The sequence below is a fragment of the Haemaphysalis longicornis genome, unplaced genomic scaffold (assembly GCF_048455015.1).
Source record: "Haemaphysalis longicornis isolate Haplotype H1 unplaced genomic scaffold, Haemaphysalis longicornis Haplotype H1 scaffold_7, whole genome shotgun sequence".
Classification (NCBI taxonomy): Eukaryota; Metazoa; Arthropoda; class Arachnida; order Ixodida; family Ixodidae; genus Haemaphysalis; species Haemaphysalis longicornis.
The window spans coordinates 141,992,661-142,010,764 of NW_027526422.1; the positions used below are offsets into that span (position 1 = coordinate 141,992,661).

General features: G+C 46.9%; 1 protein-coding gene across 1 annotated transcript in view; it reads left to right on the forward strand.

Moving 5' to 3' along the window:
• LOC144147090 (uncharacterized) overlaps window positions 1-18,104 on the forward strand; it is a 242,100-nt gene that overhangs the window by 116,770 nt on the left and 107,226 nt on the right. Inside the window, exons 8-9 of the mRNA XM_077679137.1 lie at window positions 947-1,080; window positions 17,630-17,789. Of these exons, the coding sequence (XP_077535263.1) occupies window positions 947-1,080; window positions 17,630-17,789 (294 nt within the window). The remainder of the gene's footprint in view (window positions 1-946; window positions 1,081-17,629; window positions 17,790-18,104) is intronic.

Sequence of the window (18,104 nt, forward strand, 5' to 3'; positions counted from 1 at the left end):
AAGACCGCTGAACCATAAAGGCGAATGGTAATTGGGGAGTGGGGAGAGAATAGAGGACGGCGAGCGAGGCAAAGAGCCTGAGACACAGAGAGAAACGCAAGGTGAGTACGTGTAGCGTGGCCATAGGGCGGGAATGCTTTGGTCACTTAAACTCACTTGAAGAAAAGCTAGCATGATCCCCATCCTGTAGCCTATACATATATATGGGGCCTATATCATCAACCTCCTACTGCACATGTTCTGCTTCGTGTGACTCTGTTATCTGCCGCCGAATCTCCTTGTTTTGACGGCGTATAGAATCATCGGTCTTCCCCTTCTTCTACTCCTCTAACTTGGTTCCCCCTCTGTCACTGTGGTGGCCTACCAGTTGTAATCTAGTCGCACTACATGTACCGTTCAAATAAATAATTTTGTTATTTTCTGATGTTAATCCCCATTCCGAATTTGCTTTCCTTAGAAATGAGCAGCTGAGTGCACCTACGCGGCGGGTAATCAGTCAATGCTGCCATAGCAAATCAGAAACGGTGACGTTTCTTTGCCATAATAAATACCTCCAAATTTAAGACTCAAGTAATTCGAAGGTGCCGCTTGTCTTAAAATTTATCCGAAACCACCTTTGTGGTTGTTAGTACCAAATGTGCCTACGTCATAAAACTGTATAGGAAAACTAGAACTATGTAATGGCGATAGAAAACGAGTAAAATATATGGAACACTAATACATCAATAGGCGGGAACTTTACATATTCTCTGACTAGCTACTTTAACAGCATCACAACTACGCGGGTTCGAGTTTGTGTTGAAAGAGTCTCCAGTGGGCAGTAACATCAGCACGCAGAACTAATACTGCATGGGCTTGGAGGAATTTCAGTTGACAGATTTCTTCCCAAATATAGTTCGAAGGACATATTACACTAAATGGACTGCATGTACCCGGTGTTGCGCAGGACAAAAGCACACTTCTTCACGCCGCCTGCTTTTCCGGGAACCAGACTTTGATCGAGCTGATGCTTGGCGGCACTCTTGGATTGGATTGCGCAGACACAAATGGCAACACACCACTACACTATGCAGCTCACGGGTGAGTGTGTTCGAGTAGTTTTAAAGCGAAGCTTTATATAGCTAGGCGAAAGGATAATGCAGCCGCCCTGTGTGCGCACAAGTGTTCCCCATAGCCAGCCCATGCGCATGTGCGAAGAACTTTGGTTGGAGAAGCGTAGAAGTAAGGGAGGAGAGAGTGGGGGCAGAAACGTACAGCTGAAGCGACAACGGCGAGCAGGTTTTGGCGGCTTTGAGGGCGGAGCAACGTCAAATCACAAACGGCAAATATTAAACGTACGTTACTTCAAAATGTGTCGGGCACATGTCACACTTACTCCCGAGGAAGCAGCAGCGTACAATCAGCGAATCCACAAGCAGAAACGGGATCCAGCGCGCCTACGCCGCGCCGACGGTGCAGCCTGGTACAATTTTGCTGGTTAAACATCTGTGTGGAGTTCTTGTTATTATCTCAGGAAAAACCATTTTCTTACGGGGACGCCTCCATATTCGTACAAGAGAGCTTTGACAAATGCTAATCCCAGCACACTAGACAGCGAACGTCCCCTCCCGCTGCACTATTAACACTAAAAAACTAGTCATAGAAGCATTGAACGCAGCGAAATCGCGCTTGGTATATTTATACAACACAATAAAACATTTGACTAGCTAAACCAAAGCATACTATTAAATTTATTAGATTGATGTCGTATCTACGTTATTGGAAATGCTTTGTTCAAACCATAACTTTTTAATCAGAAGCAGCGTGTTGTTCTGACAATGGCGGGTGAGTCGTCGCTGAGCAAAATAAGGTCTGCGCTACCAAAGCAAGTGGTTTAAGACCGTTCGGATTAATATTTATGTAAAAGGCATGGCTAAATGCTACAGAATTGCCAGCCTATTTCAGGGCCATATGGAAACAACGTTGCCACCAGGACAAAAAAGCCTATCAGACCTGTCTAAATGGCCTAACTTGAATGTATGAAAAATAAACGCGTATAAACATAAATTCCTTTTTATTTTTTTTACTGATTAATAATTTATTTTTGTTATGTCGTATTTATTCATTTATTTATTTATTTATTTATTTTTACTCGAAATGTCTGCAGCGCTCGGTGCGCATTCTTGTAGCGGGGTAATTAGTAATCACAATAACAAACGAGTAATCATGCAAGAGTAGGCTAAAGAACGGGAATACAGGTTTGTCTTTTAACAGTTCAGAATATCGCAACATGATATGGTCAACACCGACAAAATCAAAAATTACCTCCCATAAAACAGTTTCAATAGCACTCAAACAATTCGGTGAGCGCACAATTTTATTTCGGAACATCTCCCAACAGTTAACTGTATTTGGAACGGAGGAATACGTAAATGCATTGATGCGGCACCGGTACGTCCAATTTTTTTTCTAAATTGTTTCTTCGTGCTAAAACGCAATTCCGTGTTTTTACGACAGAGCTTTGTCAGTTCCAGTTAATCGACTCTTAATGTTAGAGAAGCTTGAGTCTACAAAGCTTCGTATAGCATAGTTGAAGGTGCCTGTAACGAATGTTGCTGCGCGCGTGTGTACCCTGTCCATCAGTTCATTTAACACTTCCATATACGGGTCCCACACTAAACACATTTATTCCAAAATGTCCTTAATATAGGGGAAATGAAGTGTTTTTTAGCGATTTAAGAGGATTTTAGACTTTCCTCTGAGAAAAGTACGATCCGGCATGCTTTTGGAGCGGTTGCGCCACATGCTCTGTGCAATCAATATTGGAGTTCAATGTCCAACCAATATATTTCACTTCTTCTACTGCTTTTATAATACCGATGCTTACAAGATAGCTACACCACAGTTAGTTTTTTTGTTAGTGAATGTCATATGTTAGCATTTACGTATGTTTAAATTCATCTTCCATTGCGCATAACAATCTGGTATTTGGAATAAATTTGCTTGTAACACACGGGAATCAGTGACACTCCTGCCAGGACAGTACAACACAAAACGCAGTCATCGGCGTACAATCCAACATTTCACTGTATTAGATTGGGTAAATTCATGGACAAAAAGTTTCAGATGACACCTACGTTTAGCTCTTAGGATGTACTACACGATAGCGTTACTTTTAATGCCAAGAGAGTGTTTTGGGGCGGAGTTGCTCCATTTACGATATGTTGTTCATGACCACTTAAAGGCAGCGAACAAAGAAATACTACCAGCAATAGCTCCTAAGCCCTTTGGCCCAGGAAAGACAGACACCCTCAGCGCTTGTGCGGCTTAATATGTGAGCGTGAAAGGTTGCTCCCGTTTGTTGGTCAGTTTAAATGAAAAGAGGAAAGTGAGAGTGGTTCAAAGTGACAATTCTCTAATGTCTTCGCCGGACTGAATGTGTTTCTTTTGTGCTGAGAGAGAGAGATAGAGGGAGACACAGACAGAGAAAGGCAGAGACAGAAATAGCGACTGCAAAAGAAAAAGAGACAGAGAGACAACGTAAGAGAGAGCGCGAAGATCTTTATAACCATCTTGTAAACAGATGGCAGGAAGCTCAACGGGGGAGCCTGAAGGTTAGCACCACAGATGCAGAAATACCTTCCCTTGCCCTCTCAATCAGCTCACGGTCATCTTTAGTTCACTAGCTTGCCAAATCTGCCCCCCCCCCGGTCTCTATACAAATAGAATATGTAATGTTTGACTTGTTCTCCCCTGAGCATATCTTGCACATGGCTATGTTACGTAAAAAGTGGGGAACGTTTCTCCGGATATAGCCTAGTTTTAGGTTAACATCTGGTGTTCCACCGAATATCTTCACTCCCACAGTCTTACATACTTGTGTTGGTTGATCGTCCACATAATTTGCGACTCTTCGGCATCGAGATCCCTTGTGGCTCGGGGAATGACTGCGTTCCTAGGCATAGGGAGAGGAGGTTACTGAACGCTTTTGGGGGTGGGAGCCATGTGGTAGTCCTGTTCAGAAGAAGCTCGGTATGTGAATTCGGGTGCATCTTGGTCGGTGCGTGGTATTCTTCCAGACCCTTGTGTGCGGGTGTTCAGGTGGCGTTGTAAATTTTATTCATTCTAGATGAGAGTATCCTTTAGGTATTCTTGTCGCAGCCAAGTCTAAAGGCCTCTGAGAGTCTGTCATGCTGCTTGCGATTCTATTAGATACTATCAGTAATCGGATTGACAACAAGATGGCTCCAACTTCCGCTTCTTTGATCCTGCATAAACGTGAATTGACTACGCGCGCAGTCACTATGATTGCGAGCGTAGCCAACAACGACGATTGCTACCTCGTACATTCCGGAGGTAGTGTATGTCGTAATCACACAATTTCAGAATTTTTTCGAACGAACTGGATTCTGTCCGATCGCTTGTCATTATGTCAGTTCGGATTCATGTTTTTTTAGGGAAGAGTTTTTCGAGGAGTCGATGAATCGGGGAATTCGTATCACGGCGTCCCCTCGTTTCTTTAACCGGTGAGGGGGGTGAGGTGTGGGTACCTATTTTCCATACGGTGGCCCGTCAAGATATTGTTTTACCAGCCGCTTCTTTGATACAGGGACAGTGGTTTCTCTGATTTCTGAAAAGCAGTTGTGAATACCCCATTTGGGATCCTTTTCATCGTCATCGCTTCTACAGCCTATTTAGGTCCATAGTAGCACGAGGGTGTCTCCCATCGGCCTTTACCTGCTCCTGTCCTGCGCTGCCCAAGGCCATTCTTTGCCTCCGTCAAGTTTGTGGCCTTCCCCTTCCAGACCCATCTCTGGGTATCTGTTTTCTTACCCTGGTGGTCCCAAAGTTCTCAGTTTGTCTCACGGTAGAAATGGCGAGGTTGAGGGCTGCCTTATATCGTGTCTTGATGATGGGGTTTATTTGGTTGATTGCCATGAATATTCCGACGCCATGTAATTGTGATGTACCTTTCCCTTCCGTCACGCTATTCCTTACCGCCTCCCTTTGACACATGAGTTATTTTTGTTCCGGCCTGATGAGAAACAATTCCGCTTTGTTGAGTTCTGCTGTTACAGGACCTGAGGTTTTATTCTTTCGCAGCTTCTCAGATTAAAGTGCGCCCACGCGGCGACCTTTAGTGCCTTAGTATACAAACCGCACCAGTTCACGTCAATAAGTTTTTCTAAGTATCGCATGACGTAAGCATACAATGCTTCATGTTCGCGATATCTTTTTCTTCCATATTGTTTATCTGTGCTTCTTATGCCGGTCTCTAACGAGATCTTATAGGCCAAACTGGACCTTTCCACCAGGCCTTTGACGCAAGCAGTTGTTTTATTTTTATCCCTCTCGTCATCAGGGCGGCAAGGTTTTCCTCACTTTTTTCGTAGCCCCATTGGTTTGCACTTGATTTCCTCTTGATTTCATTTACTCGATTTTGAACAAAAATTTCCTTGATTTTGCTTGCTTTTACCAAGCCAAGCACTATTTGTTAGTCTGTCCAGAACTTCACGTCTTTGATATTTCCAACAAAGTTGTCCCCGATCTATCTGGGTAACCGTGCTGCGACCGTTGCGGCCAGTAGTTCTACTCTTGCGAGTGTTAGGTCTCTAAGCGGCCATTAGAATTAGAAGTCATTAGAAGCTGGAAGTCGTTAGAATGAGTTAGACATTAGAAGTTGGGTGTTCTTGGTACCGGCAGTGTGTGTGGTCACAAGATATGCCGCTACTCCGTATGCCCTCGGGCTTCCATTAGAAAATACGTGCAGTGTGCATAACTCTTCAGCGTTTCCAAAGGATTGTAAGCATCTTGGTAACGAGAACCCCTCCATCATATCCAGCTCTGAAATCTAGTCCATACAAGATGTTCGAGATCCATCGGGTAAAGGATCATGCAGGGTAAACGATTCCTTCCAAACATTCTGTAAGTGCCGCTTGGATCGCAGAGAAAAGGGTGTCAATAAATCAAGGGAAGAGTATAATCTAGCAGTGGCTTCCAAAAGCTGAAGCTTTGTTATCTCTGTCACATCTACCTCGAAACGCCGGGCCGTGATAGGAAAGGTAATTTTTCCTTTATAAAATTCCACTTGATTCCCGGCACTTTAGTTTTTCCTTCTTGTCTCAGTCACCGGCCTGCATATTCCCCTTCTTTGTCAGAGACACTTCGTAGAGTTGGAGCGGTAGATGTCCGCTTCCTTAAATTCATTCCGGCTGCAGCAAATATACTTCCTTCCTTGTTGCACAGGATTCCTTCATCTCAATGATGCTGTGGCCACGATTCGGGGACGATTGCGTCATCGACACTGCCAGCCTCCTCCGCTTAAACGGGCTTGCCGGAATATAATGTTAATTGGACAAGCGTCCCTGGAAGGCTGAAGGCCGTAAAGTATCATCGCAGGATCACGAAAACACGCGAGGACTCAATGCAGTATTCCGTAGAAACATGAACAAAGACATACACGTGAAGAAGCGCAAAGCGTTGTGAGGGCAGTCTACAACCCTTGTTAATTCGGTTGTACAGAAGCTTGTGACACCCGTAGATAGGAGCGCGTTGGTGACGCTACGTAACCAATTAACAAGAATCTCGGCGGCTCTAAACAAGTAGACAGCTAAATAGAGCACGTTTTGACAGTAAAAATGCAGAAGCCGAGGCAAACAAGCATCTCTTCGTGCATCCTGCTACAAACAGCTGTATCTTGGACGGAAGGGCAAAAATCCGGCAACTATGCAAGAATAATTCTCGACACCAGGAGCCAAGGATCCTTCATCGTTCAAAGATTGTTGCTAAAAATAGGATGCAAGGACAAAAAGATGGAAAGGCTAACCGTTGGGTCGCTCGTGGGTGGGGAGAAAGAAATGGAAATGAGGGATGTTGAGGTGAAAATTAATACGCATCCGTTACAAAAGATTATATTTGAAACACTGGCAATACACATGATCTCTAAAGACACGTTGCCAACACCACCCAAGAGCGTAGTGCAGGAGGCGAAAGCTCTATGACTGATATTAGCAGATGAACTGATGCAGTACCACAAGACAAGGGCCCCATTAACAACACCTTCGCTCGCTGGAGCGGATTATTGTTGGGAGATCGTTACGGGACGCACAAAACGGCTTCAAGGCAAAGTAATGGGCGCAGAAACGAGTTTAGGGGGGACGTTACATGGGCCAACACAATTTCTAGCCCTACCAATGAATTCAACACTGATAGTGCTTATGGTAACCACTACGAATCAAGACATAAACGAAGAAGTAAGAAGGTATTGGGAACACGAATCAGTAGGCATCAGCGACAACATGGCTAACACTAAGACAACCCAAACCGAAGGGGTACATACGTAGATCAAAGACACCATAGCTTTCTAGGACGGACGTTACGAAGTCAGGCTTCCTTGTAAGGAAACACAAGTCGGTCTCCGAAGGAGAATTTCGCAGGTAAAAAAAAACTACTTAAGGACCCCAAAATCTTCAAGCATACTACAAGGCAATACGAGAGTATATAAAATCAGATATAGCTGAGAAAGTGAGCACGGAAGAAGACAAAAAAGGAAAAACTTCGCTCACTATATGGCACATCAGGCTGTGATTAAAGAGGACAGAGCGGAAACCAAGACTCGAGTCGTGTTTGATGCACCCGCGAATCGCACGGCAGGTCGGTCGTTTAATGACAACTTAGAGACTGGAAGAAACCTTAAACCTGACGTCGCATCACAGAAGCTGAGAACAGGAAGAGGAGACCGCTGCGCGATGGTCTTCCGCTTCTTTGTTGCTTCGGTCGCCAAATTCCCCTTCTCTGCTGCTGATGTGAATTCGCAGAAAATCTAACAGTTTCTGGATTGTTTAAACACTGGCGTCCAATGCAAGCAGCGATGATCCTCGGCACGGCACCATTGAGACGAAGGAATCGCAGATGCAGTGCTGCCGTTGCGACAAACACATTTTTATTCTAGAAAAGCATGATGATGGCTAAAACCGGAACCTGCATGTGGTGACTCCTCTCTTTTTCTTCACTTCTTCTTCCTCGCTTCTGCCTCGTTTTCTACACCAGCTGTGGCTTCGGCCCATAAGTTGTCAAAAATTTAAACGTTTCAACTTCCTCTAGAGAGGCACTTTGGGGTGATGGTGTCAAGTGCAGGCGCGGTTGGCCACCGTGTCTGCGTAGCATGCTTCATTCGAAAGGGCGTAGAACAAACTTCACTGCACTGCGCAGGCGCGACACCTGCTTAAAATACGTATTGGGTTTTTTCATCTCCGCCCTGATATCGCTGCGCGCCTTTCTACACTTCAGTTGCCGGCGGTGCGCCGCATTACAGATTCAGGAAAACCCTCGCATCTTTCTTCATCAGTTGTAGCAGAGTCCTTCAATGCTTCTCTGGTCATAAAACTCCCGGGAAAGTTTCGTACGGGGACAAAGGCGACCGCAAGGGGCGCCAACGCAGATCGGAGGGCATCGGGCGGCCGCCGCTGCTCTGTAGCCAGACCGGCAGTCATGAACGCAGTAGCAGCATGCCCGTTCGCACCAAAGTTTCTCGCCACTCACAAATTGATAAGTCAATTTGACCGGCCCACGACACGTTAAGCGAAAGCGCACTGCTGATAAGGCGGCGAGCGTCTGTCAGTAATTTGCCGTTATACGTTATAGCAGGAATGGCAACGTGGCTCTTGTTATTTTTTTTAATATCGTCATACATCTTTGGAGTTTTGAAGCGAAGTTATGTGCCTGTAGAAGGCAATGGTTCTGTAGCTACCGTAGGCGTCAACAGAAAACTCCCGCGAACAAATAAATGAAATTACTGGCACCGCCAGAAATCGAACCAGAACCCAACAGAGAAATGGAGCGAGTGCCCGGTGTCTTACCAATTGAGCTACGGGCGCACGAGGACACGGGGGAGACAGACGGTGTGCACACCGAGCACAGCAGCGCGTTTACCCCTTCGATCTCTCTGAATGCGACGTAATAGCTTCACGCGACCTTTCAGGCCGCTGTGCACTCTGCTCACGGCACGTGTAGCGGCCATGCTAGCGCCAGAGGTTCGTCAATTTTGTCCTCGGAGAGTTTAGACTCGTCAGCAACACCGATACCGAACAACCGACTAGCTTCGGTGGAACGCCAATTGACTTAAAGTTCGCGAAGAATATAACTTCGGGGAAAACACAAAGTCTGAGTATGCATCACACCGATCATAAGCCTCTTCCGGACGTCGGGCGGAAGTGAAATAATAAAGACTGTGTTACAGGATCAGTATATAGGTGTGATTAACGCAAGCGGACCGTAGTCACCCGTGCTAGGTGGTATATATAGCTTCGGTTCCCAACCACCTTCATAGGCTGCATTGGCCCGCACTTTTTTCTTCATTCTAACAGCAAGGAATGATAAATATCTGCGTTTTGAAAGCTTCCGATCGTTTGCCACCTGCGTACTACATTTTTTCGTTTAGTAGAGCCTGGGACTTTGTGTTTGTCTAAATGGTTTGTATACATTCTAGCCTTTCATTTTACATACATACCTGACTCTTTTGTCACCCATTGTTTATCGACACGCTGTTTCTCGTTTTTAGACGGGAAAAACCAATTTGCTAATGAAATTCGGTTCTCCTTAAATAGGGACCATCAGATGTCTATGTCCATGTTTTGCCTGTAGTCAACGAAGAACAGCAAGGTAGTACTCAATTCTGTGCTCAAGAAATCCTAAGTACGCTTGTCATATAAACAAATGTTTCTTGGACACGGTCTACTATTTTTGACCCGCCTGCACATTATGTGCCAGTTACAAGTTCATGATCGCTAATTCATGGTAATGGTAAAACCGAATGAAAAATTCATGTCGGTTGCTTAATACTAGATCCGGCACACTACTGCCCGAAGCTTTATTCCTTGTGGAAAAATTTTTTAACTGTAAAACTCCATCTGCACCAATAATTTCGTAAAATGCAGCGTGAGTGGCCTATCGAATAGTTTTAACCAGAAGTGTACCGTTCTAGGTAGTCAGACATGTTAACTTCACCACCAACAAGAACAGTATCACACGAAAGGGCAGACTATGATCTCGATAAAATAAGAAGCGGTGCGGCGCTTTCAGAAGCCGGGGTTGCTAAAAAGAACCGACGACAATATTCCGTCCACCCGGAAATATTACTCTTCCGCACACACATTCAGAAGAGTCGTCACCACGGACCGTAATAATCTGTGTAGTATCGCATGCTAGAATAAACACGCCACCACCAACTCACGTATTGCGATCTCTCCTTTAGCTAGTATATCACAAAGGAAACGCTATTATTCAAAACATCACTATTCAGCCAGGATTGTGTCCGTTATGTCTACGCAGTCCGTGACAAGCTGGTGCACCGGCACACTTAAAAATACGGTTTACTCAGCAAAGAAGAGGACGGCTTTTTCGACTGGCCTGAAAAGCGTTCCCAAAGAGTCTCTTCATCCATTGTCCATCTCCCCGCAGATCGGGGGGCCGTGTCGGCGAGGAAAAGCGTAGGCGCTCTCGCGAGGGAGACTAATTGGTGCGCTCCCAGGACGTGCCGGTGCAGAACTGCGCTTCCGCTGGGGAGCACGGACACATTGCTTTCCCCTTAAAAAGAGCGCCTGGTAGCCGTCACGGGGTTGTCACTGCCGTGTGGATTTGCGTTGGTCGACCACTTGGGGGTGCAACGATGACGGGAGCTCGTCGTCTGCACATGTGGTTGTCGGCGTCACAGCGGCGCTTTCCATAGTGATATGTTAGGCCATGTTGACGGGTGGTGACGCCAAACTTCCTTGAGAAGGGGCTGGTTTGCTTGAAGACGTCCTCAGCTGCCGGAGCTGATTGAGGCGCCGCCGAGTTGTCGTCCTGGAAATCTCGACAAGCCACGACCGCAGGCCAATTCGGTTTTTCACTGTCGCTGGGACCCATTCCGTCTTGTGTTTAAACTGCCGGGCGAGAACGCGTTCTCCCTTTTGTACCCCCGGCTGCGCGGTGGGTCGAGGGCATCCTGTGCCGCCTTTGAAGATGGCTCTGGTAAAACGGCCGTGAGAGGCGTTATCATTTACTGCGAAAACATTAGCTTCCCAGGGATCTGTCCTGTGGTATTTGGCACTGTTGTGTGCTGCTTGAAAAGGAAGCGGGACAATCGTCGCTGTAATGATCCTGTCTCGTCGTTACAAAGTGCCTCTTCAGTTCGGCCACGTAGCGTTCGGTTTGGCCGTTTGTTGCTGGGTGGTACGGGCCGGATGTCACAGCTGTGATGCTGTTCTTTGTCGACACAAACACCGTGAAGTTGCGCGATACTAGTTTTTGAGGTAGTCCGAACGTTGCAAACAACGCACGTAGGGCGTCGATGACTGCTGCAGATGTTAGCCTGCTCATTTGTATAACATCCAGCCATTTCGTGTAGGCATTCACCACAACCAGAATTGTTGTTCCTTCGATGGGGCCTGCAAAATCAACCAACGTGCAGGGTGTGCCACGGAGTTGTTGGCTTCTCCCAATCGAGAATGGGGGCTCTCGGAGGGGCTTGTTGGTTTCCACTGCAAGCCTGCCACGTTTGTGCAGCTGTATGGATGTTGCAGTCAATTTCTGGAACACCACATGTAGCTGCGAGCGCACCTTTTTATGGCTACTGCTCCTCGATATCCAGAATGGCGGACGGCCTTGGCTTGCTCGCGTAGTGCGTGCGGGATAACGACTCGTGATCCAAGTGTCACGCTGCCGAGATGGTCACTTAACTCCATTGCTCTTTTCTTAAAGGCGTTGAATTTTTCTCCAGTCAGTTTCTGCACGCGGTCTTGGTGCAGTGCCTCGCTCAGTCGTGACGTCGGGTCCTCTTGCGTCGCTATGGCGACCGTGTCGGCCGTTATAGGTGGAGTTGGCAGGCTTCAAAAATCAACACGCAGCCCACTTGTGGAGGATCCTCAATTATTTTGCCGAGCGGCAGACGACTCAATGCATCTGCTTTCGGGTGTATTTTTTCTGGGTGGTGCACCAGCTCGTAGTCGTACGCTGACATTTTTCCGCACCACTGTGTCATACCGGGAGACAGCGGGTGAGGTATTTGTTTCTGGGGGCCCAAAATACCCAACACAGGTCGGTGATCCGTAATGATGACCACGTGTCAGCCATCAATGTACTGGCGAAAGTGTGCGGCTCCATACACGATGGCGAGTCCTTCTCAATCCAGTTGTAAATGCGCTCTACGGCCGAAAGGGTGCGGGAAGCGAAAACAATCGGTGCTTGCCTGCCTTGATCATCTGCTTGTGAGAGCACTGCGCACACACTTTAGGGCGATGAGTCGCAGGCTTTAGAAACAGGGGCTTCGTTCCATCATAGTGCCTTAGGACTACACGCTGCCACAGCAGGTCCTTTAGCGCCTTCAATGCCTTTTGGTGGCGTTGCGACCAGCTCCACGGGACATCATTTTGCAACAGGTGGTACAGGTTTTTCGACGCAGTTTCTCGCTGCTCTAGGAATCGATCGTAGAACGTAATGAGCCCAAGCAAGAACTGCAGTTCCTTCTTGTTGGTTGTTCGTGGTGCCTCAGTGATAGCCCGCCTCTTGTCATCAATGGTTTGAATGCCTTGAGCATTGATCAGGTGCTCCGAGAAGTTTACCTCTGGCACTGCAAAGCAGCATTTCGCTACGCTTAAGTGCAAGTTGGCGCTGGCTAGCCTGTGAAGTACAATCTCAAGGCGTACTGCGTGTTCTTCGCTTGATGTGCCACTAATGATCGCGTCATCCAGGTAAACGCACACTCCTGGAATTTCAACAAAAGCGTGGACTCCATGTACTTTTGGAAAATTGCTGCGGCTGCTGCCACTCCAGTTGGAAGTAGTTTAGCCCTGTAGAGGCCCCTTGTGTTTATAGTGAGCAATTCACATTTTTCTTCACTCACCTTCAGCTGCTGCTCCGCCCAGGGCAGGCCCAGTGTGCTTAAGATTCGGCCTCCACGGAATGTACTGAAAACATCCTGTGGCGTTGATAATGGGTAAGCAGAAGCCTTCGTTGCCAGGTTCATGATGCTCCTGTAAAGTCCACAAATACGTAGAGTTCCGTCTTTTTTCCTGACTCCGACAAGTGGTGCGGCCCAGTCTGAGTGCTGCGTCGGCTCAATGATATTCTGCTGTTCGACCTTGCGAAGCTTTTCGTCGTTCGCCTACTTCATGACAAGGGGTACTGGGCTGGCTTTGGGAAATTTTGGGCCTGCAGTCCTGATGGAGCTTCATACTGATGAGAGGTCCATTGTGCCCAGGAATATCCTTAGAGGAAACCGTTTCGTACTTCATTTGCTGCCGCTCCACCAGTTCCTGTCGCTCGGGAATATTTTTCTCTGTAGCCTGGTTGATACCTCCGATCGTTATCCGAATGTCGTCGAACGAATTTCCGCCCAAGAGGCTAGATCTGGCCCCTCACACAATACGTAGTGATAGCTGGCAGGTTGTCCCGTTGAAGCAGACCTCTACGATGGCACTGCCCAGTAGTGGCAAGGCCTGTGCTGACCGCGTTTTCAGGTGCGTGTCGTCGTCGAGCAAGACGGGCGCATGCTGCTCCCAGGTCTGGTGATAGGTCTGTTCGCTAATGAGCGTACATGTTGCTCCGGAATCGACCTTGAAGTGGACCGGCTGGTGGTGCACGGTGACGTCGATTGTGATCTTCGGTTGCATGCGTAGGTGGAGAACTGTGTTTCGGTCATACAGCGCCGGTGACGCTGGTAGACAACCGTGCGTCTCCACCTGGGTTGTGGCCTCTGAGGCCTCTACGCGCTTGTGACTTTCAGGGGGCGCCCTCGACTGTTTCTTCTTTGTTAAGCATGCCTTCTCAATGTGACCTCTTTTTTGTTGCACAAATGGCCCGTTGCGCTATGAAGCTTGCATGACCACAGGCCGTGCTGCTCGTCACAACGCCAGCCGCGCTACGCCTTAGGTGGTTTTCTGCCACTTACCTGGTGGGGCTGGAGTTAGGTGATTTGTGAGGTATGCCAGCCCGGTGGGCTTTTGGATGTCACGCTGCTGGTTGCCGGCACTCCCCGCTCGAACGGCGATATCGTAAGCCTTTGCGAACGTCAAGTCGGTCTCAGCAAAAAGACGCTGCTGAAGGAAGTCGTCCCGCAATACGCACACAAAAAGTTCACTTAGCATAATGTCCAGTGGTAGCATGGTAAGTTTCGCAGGTGGCATTGCGACTGGGTGTTCGGTAGTGACCGTTGTTGTTGGCAGCGTTCAGAAGTAGCAGTCAGCGGCCAGTTTTTTCAGCGCCGCAACGTAGGCACTGACCGCTTCTTCCTTCATCTGGTCTCTTCGTTGAAAATGAGCCCGGCTGTACATTGAGGATGGCCTTGGGTCGTAGTGCACCTGCAGTGCCGCAACGATTTTGTCGTAGTCCACTGCCGCTGGGGGGATTGGCTGAACCAAGGAGCAGACGGTCTTCTTCCTGGGGTCTGTGATGTTGCCCTCTAAGTAGAACTGAAGGTGTCCAAACCATGAGCCCCAGGAGGCGCCGTTGAACGCAGGTAGCCGTACTGATGCGTGCGTAGCCATTGCGTAGCACTCCGTGCAGTCAGTGACAAGCTGACGCATGCGTACACCTACAAATACCGTTTATTGAGCCAAGCAGAGCACGGCTTTTTCGACTGGTCTGAAGAGTGGTCCCAAAGCGTCTCCCCGTCTATTGTCCATCTCCCCGTGGAGTACGGGGCAGTGTCAGCGAGGGAAAGCGTAGTCCCTCTCGCGAGGGACACTAATTAACGCGCTGCGCGGAGGCACTGGCACAGAACTGCGCTTCCGCTAGGGAGCACGAACACGACAGTGACCCAAAGATATTATTCGGTTGTGTGATGATGACCAGGATTCGAAATTCCTTGTTCGTGTTTTCAAGCTTTCGGAAATTCACAAGAATAAAAGACAGGTTATCGAAGAAAGCATTGTTTAGGTGAGACATTGTATCGGTTGGCTGCTATTTAGCGCAGTGACGAACTCAGTCACCGCTGCTGTCGTACATGCAGGTATTGACACCCATTGTGAGCTTTTTTGTACCGAAGTGTAATTTTGGGATCTCTTTCCCGTGAAAAAACGATGAACTTCTCTCCTTCTTGGCATGTTTTTAGAATAATCTTCCCTAGTTGAAATTCCAGTCAGTATCTTTTATGTTGACGCCGCAGAAAACGCTCGTTGCGTGTCCTTAAAGAGCCAACTTCACCATTATTGGTCTGGGCTTGTTATATATAGGCTTTTACATTCTGTGCACCCTTTCTATTGATGACGGGTTTACTGTAACGTGTATTTTTCCGCGCGAAGAGAAATAACTCTGGCCCAGAATTCATTTCATGTTTCCTTTTTCTTACCTTCAACACCGAAAAACATAGGGTTATTTCTGCGGGAGCGATTTTCAATGTCATCCTCCGGTATTAAAACAGTTCACATCGCACCTGCAAGTTGATGTTCTGGGTGCACATTTCGTCACTTTTATCATGTGTCACTGAAGTGGGTGATCCTACAAGTTTATCAATGTTTTTTTCCAGTTCTGCAATTTTCTTGGTTAGCATTTCATTCATTGTTTTTAGAACGTCGAAGTTCATTGTTAGTATTTTTTGACCTCCTAACATCTTCGGCAAGCAGCGGAGTGTTTTAACGAGTTACGGATCCAATTGTTGTGATAGCGGGCCGGTGTTTTGGTCAATATTACCGGCCAGTTCTAAGGCCATTTCAATACTGTGAGCACAGCAGATACCTCTAATTCGCAAAAAACAAAAAACCAACCTCCTAAGTGGTCTAGTTGGCATCTCTACCGACTTCGGGAATACGCTAGTCCGTTTCTAACGATAGAAAATACAAACCTAAAGAAGTGGGATCTTCGAGCGCCTGGTTATGTCGACACAAAAACTGAAATGGCCCTCACGCAGCAAGCGCTTAAATCCACTCGTCCTATGATCTCCTAATGTCGACAGATGACGATGTCATCATTCAAAGGCCCGAAACAAACAAAATTAGTGCCCTTATCAAGCATATAAGTTAAATAGATGGCTCACACTGCCTTTCCTCGTATAAAAATCCCTAACAGACAAAATATTCTCGATGTTACTTTTTGCAAACATAAGTCGCCTGCAATCTCTAGTAAACGTTCTATCGCCTGCCTCGTGAACGTAGCCAGACCTCGGCAATTCGTCCCAACAAAAGCTAAGCTGCAAATCGGTCGTGCCTTGTTCCCTTCGCGCGTAAATTACCGCACACCTGCGAGGTGTGTGGCTACAGCTAAGCTACACACTAAATTCACCATGTACTTACGAAAGCACTGTGTACGGTTGCGTATGTCCTATTTCAGCCCACGACAAAAAAGCCATATTTTCATACAAGACACTACCTACTACACGAACACACAAGTTTCGTCTGTTTAATTCTTCTTTGTTCTCAAATTGAAGCTCCAAACTTTGTTTGTACCCGACGTCTGGGTTACAGAAAATATACACATTCACGCCATACATGCAGTGCCAACATGATCATGCGGCTTCGAGGCACTGATATTGATTGATTGATTGTAGGGTTTAACGCGCCGACGCAACGCAGGCGATGAGGCGCGCCGTAGTGGAGGGCTCCAGATTAATTTTGACTACCTGGGGATCTTTAACGTGCGCCGAAATCTCGTACACACGGGCGTTTTTGCTTTTCGCCTCCATCAGAAAAGCGGCCGCCGCGGCCGGGAATCGAACCCGCGACCTCGTGCTCAGCAGCGCAACGCCTTAGCCACTGAGCCACCGCGGCGGGTGGCACTGATATCCAATGCAATCGCTAGAACCCCTGTTTCGCCTGATATGTGTGAACACAAAAGTGCCATATTGAAACTGTTACCTGGAAATTACTAGTGGAACGTTTTTATTAACCAACTCAACCTGAAGAAACCTGCTGCCCCCCTAATTTGATCCCTGATTGAGTGTCCTTGGTTGCACATCTGCGTAATAGTTCACACCACTTGTTTTACGAAAATACTTGTACGAACTGCTTGCTTTTATTTTTATTTTCTAGTAGGTCATTTAAGCGTGCTTAATATTTTTGGGCGACGGAGAAGTAGGCGCTGGAACATAGCTTAAAGGTACGCACGCCGACGACAATGAAGCGCTCGGTCGCTCGAGCTGTCATGGACGCATTATAAATAGATTCATTCTCGTTGTAAATAGATCGATTCACACTAACCATCGCTGGTCTTATTAGTCCTGTCGCCACCTAACATTTCTGATGGAGGGGCTGGGTATCGGTCCCAGTACCTCCACTAAAGATGTTACATGGCGACACGTAGCAGTATCGTACAAAATGTTTCCGTCGGCAATTGCCGTCAGGAACCTTCGAGGAGTAAATAACGCTTTCTCGCTTGATGTAACTTCGAACCGTTTGTTTAAAATGAACATTTGGTTTCATACATTTACGTATCTTATATCATTACCACGGACTCGTGCGTTTTGTTTGAAAAGATGGGTTTTAATAAAATAATATACCAGTCTCTGGAAGAATAATGCTGGGCAGTAAATACACTCTTCTCCGTCAAAGCACTGAAACATTTTTTCTTAATTTCGAACAATTGCAAAACCCCCTTCTGTCTTCACCTACAAACCGGTGAAAAATGGTCTTTTATCACTTTTAGTCTGTTTCATATTTTTATGAAAGTTTCTTTTTTACAGCAATCAGCCACACATACTGATTGATTTAATAGAAAAAGGAGCAAATATCAACGCTACCAACAGTCGCAACCAAACAGCTCTGCAGTTTGCTGTCAAAGAAGGTTTCTTGGAGTGTGTGCGCCGACTCACCAGCGACCTGAGACTGAAAAGGAATATCCAGGTAAACGATTGACTTTAGAGCCCTTACATAAAATATAAATTCGTATAGTGCAATACCAAGACAAGTAATATTTTTGTGCAGCATGATTTATTTGTAATGTTTGAGTAAACTATGGAAGCATTCGGAAACGTTTTTAGTCGATTTACGTACAGTCAAGATCAATTTGAAGGTTTTCGCGGGCGCGCCGACCAACCAAGACGACAGCGCGGTTTCGAGGTACTTTTTTCTTCCTTAGCGAAGACGAGATTATGCTACCCTCCCTCACCTTTTGGCTGTTGCATAGAATTCGCTCACCCCCTCCTGCAAGGGCCGACT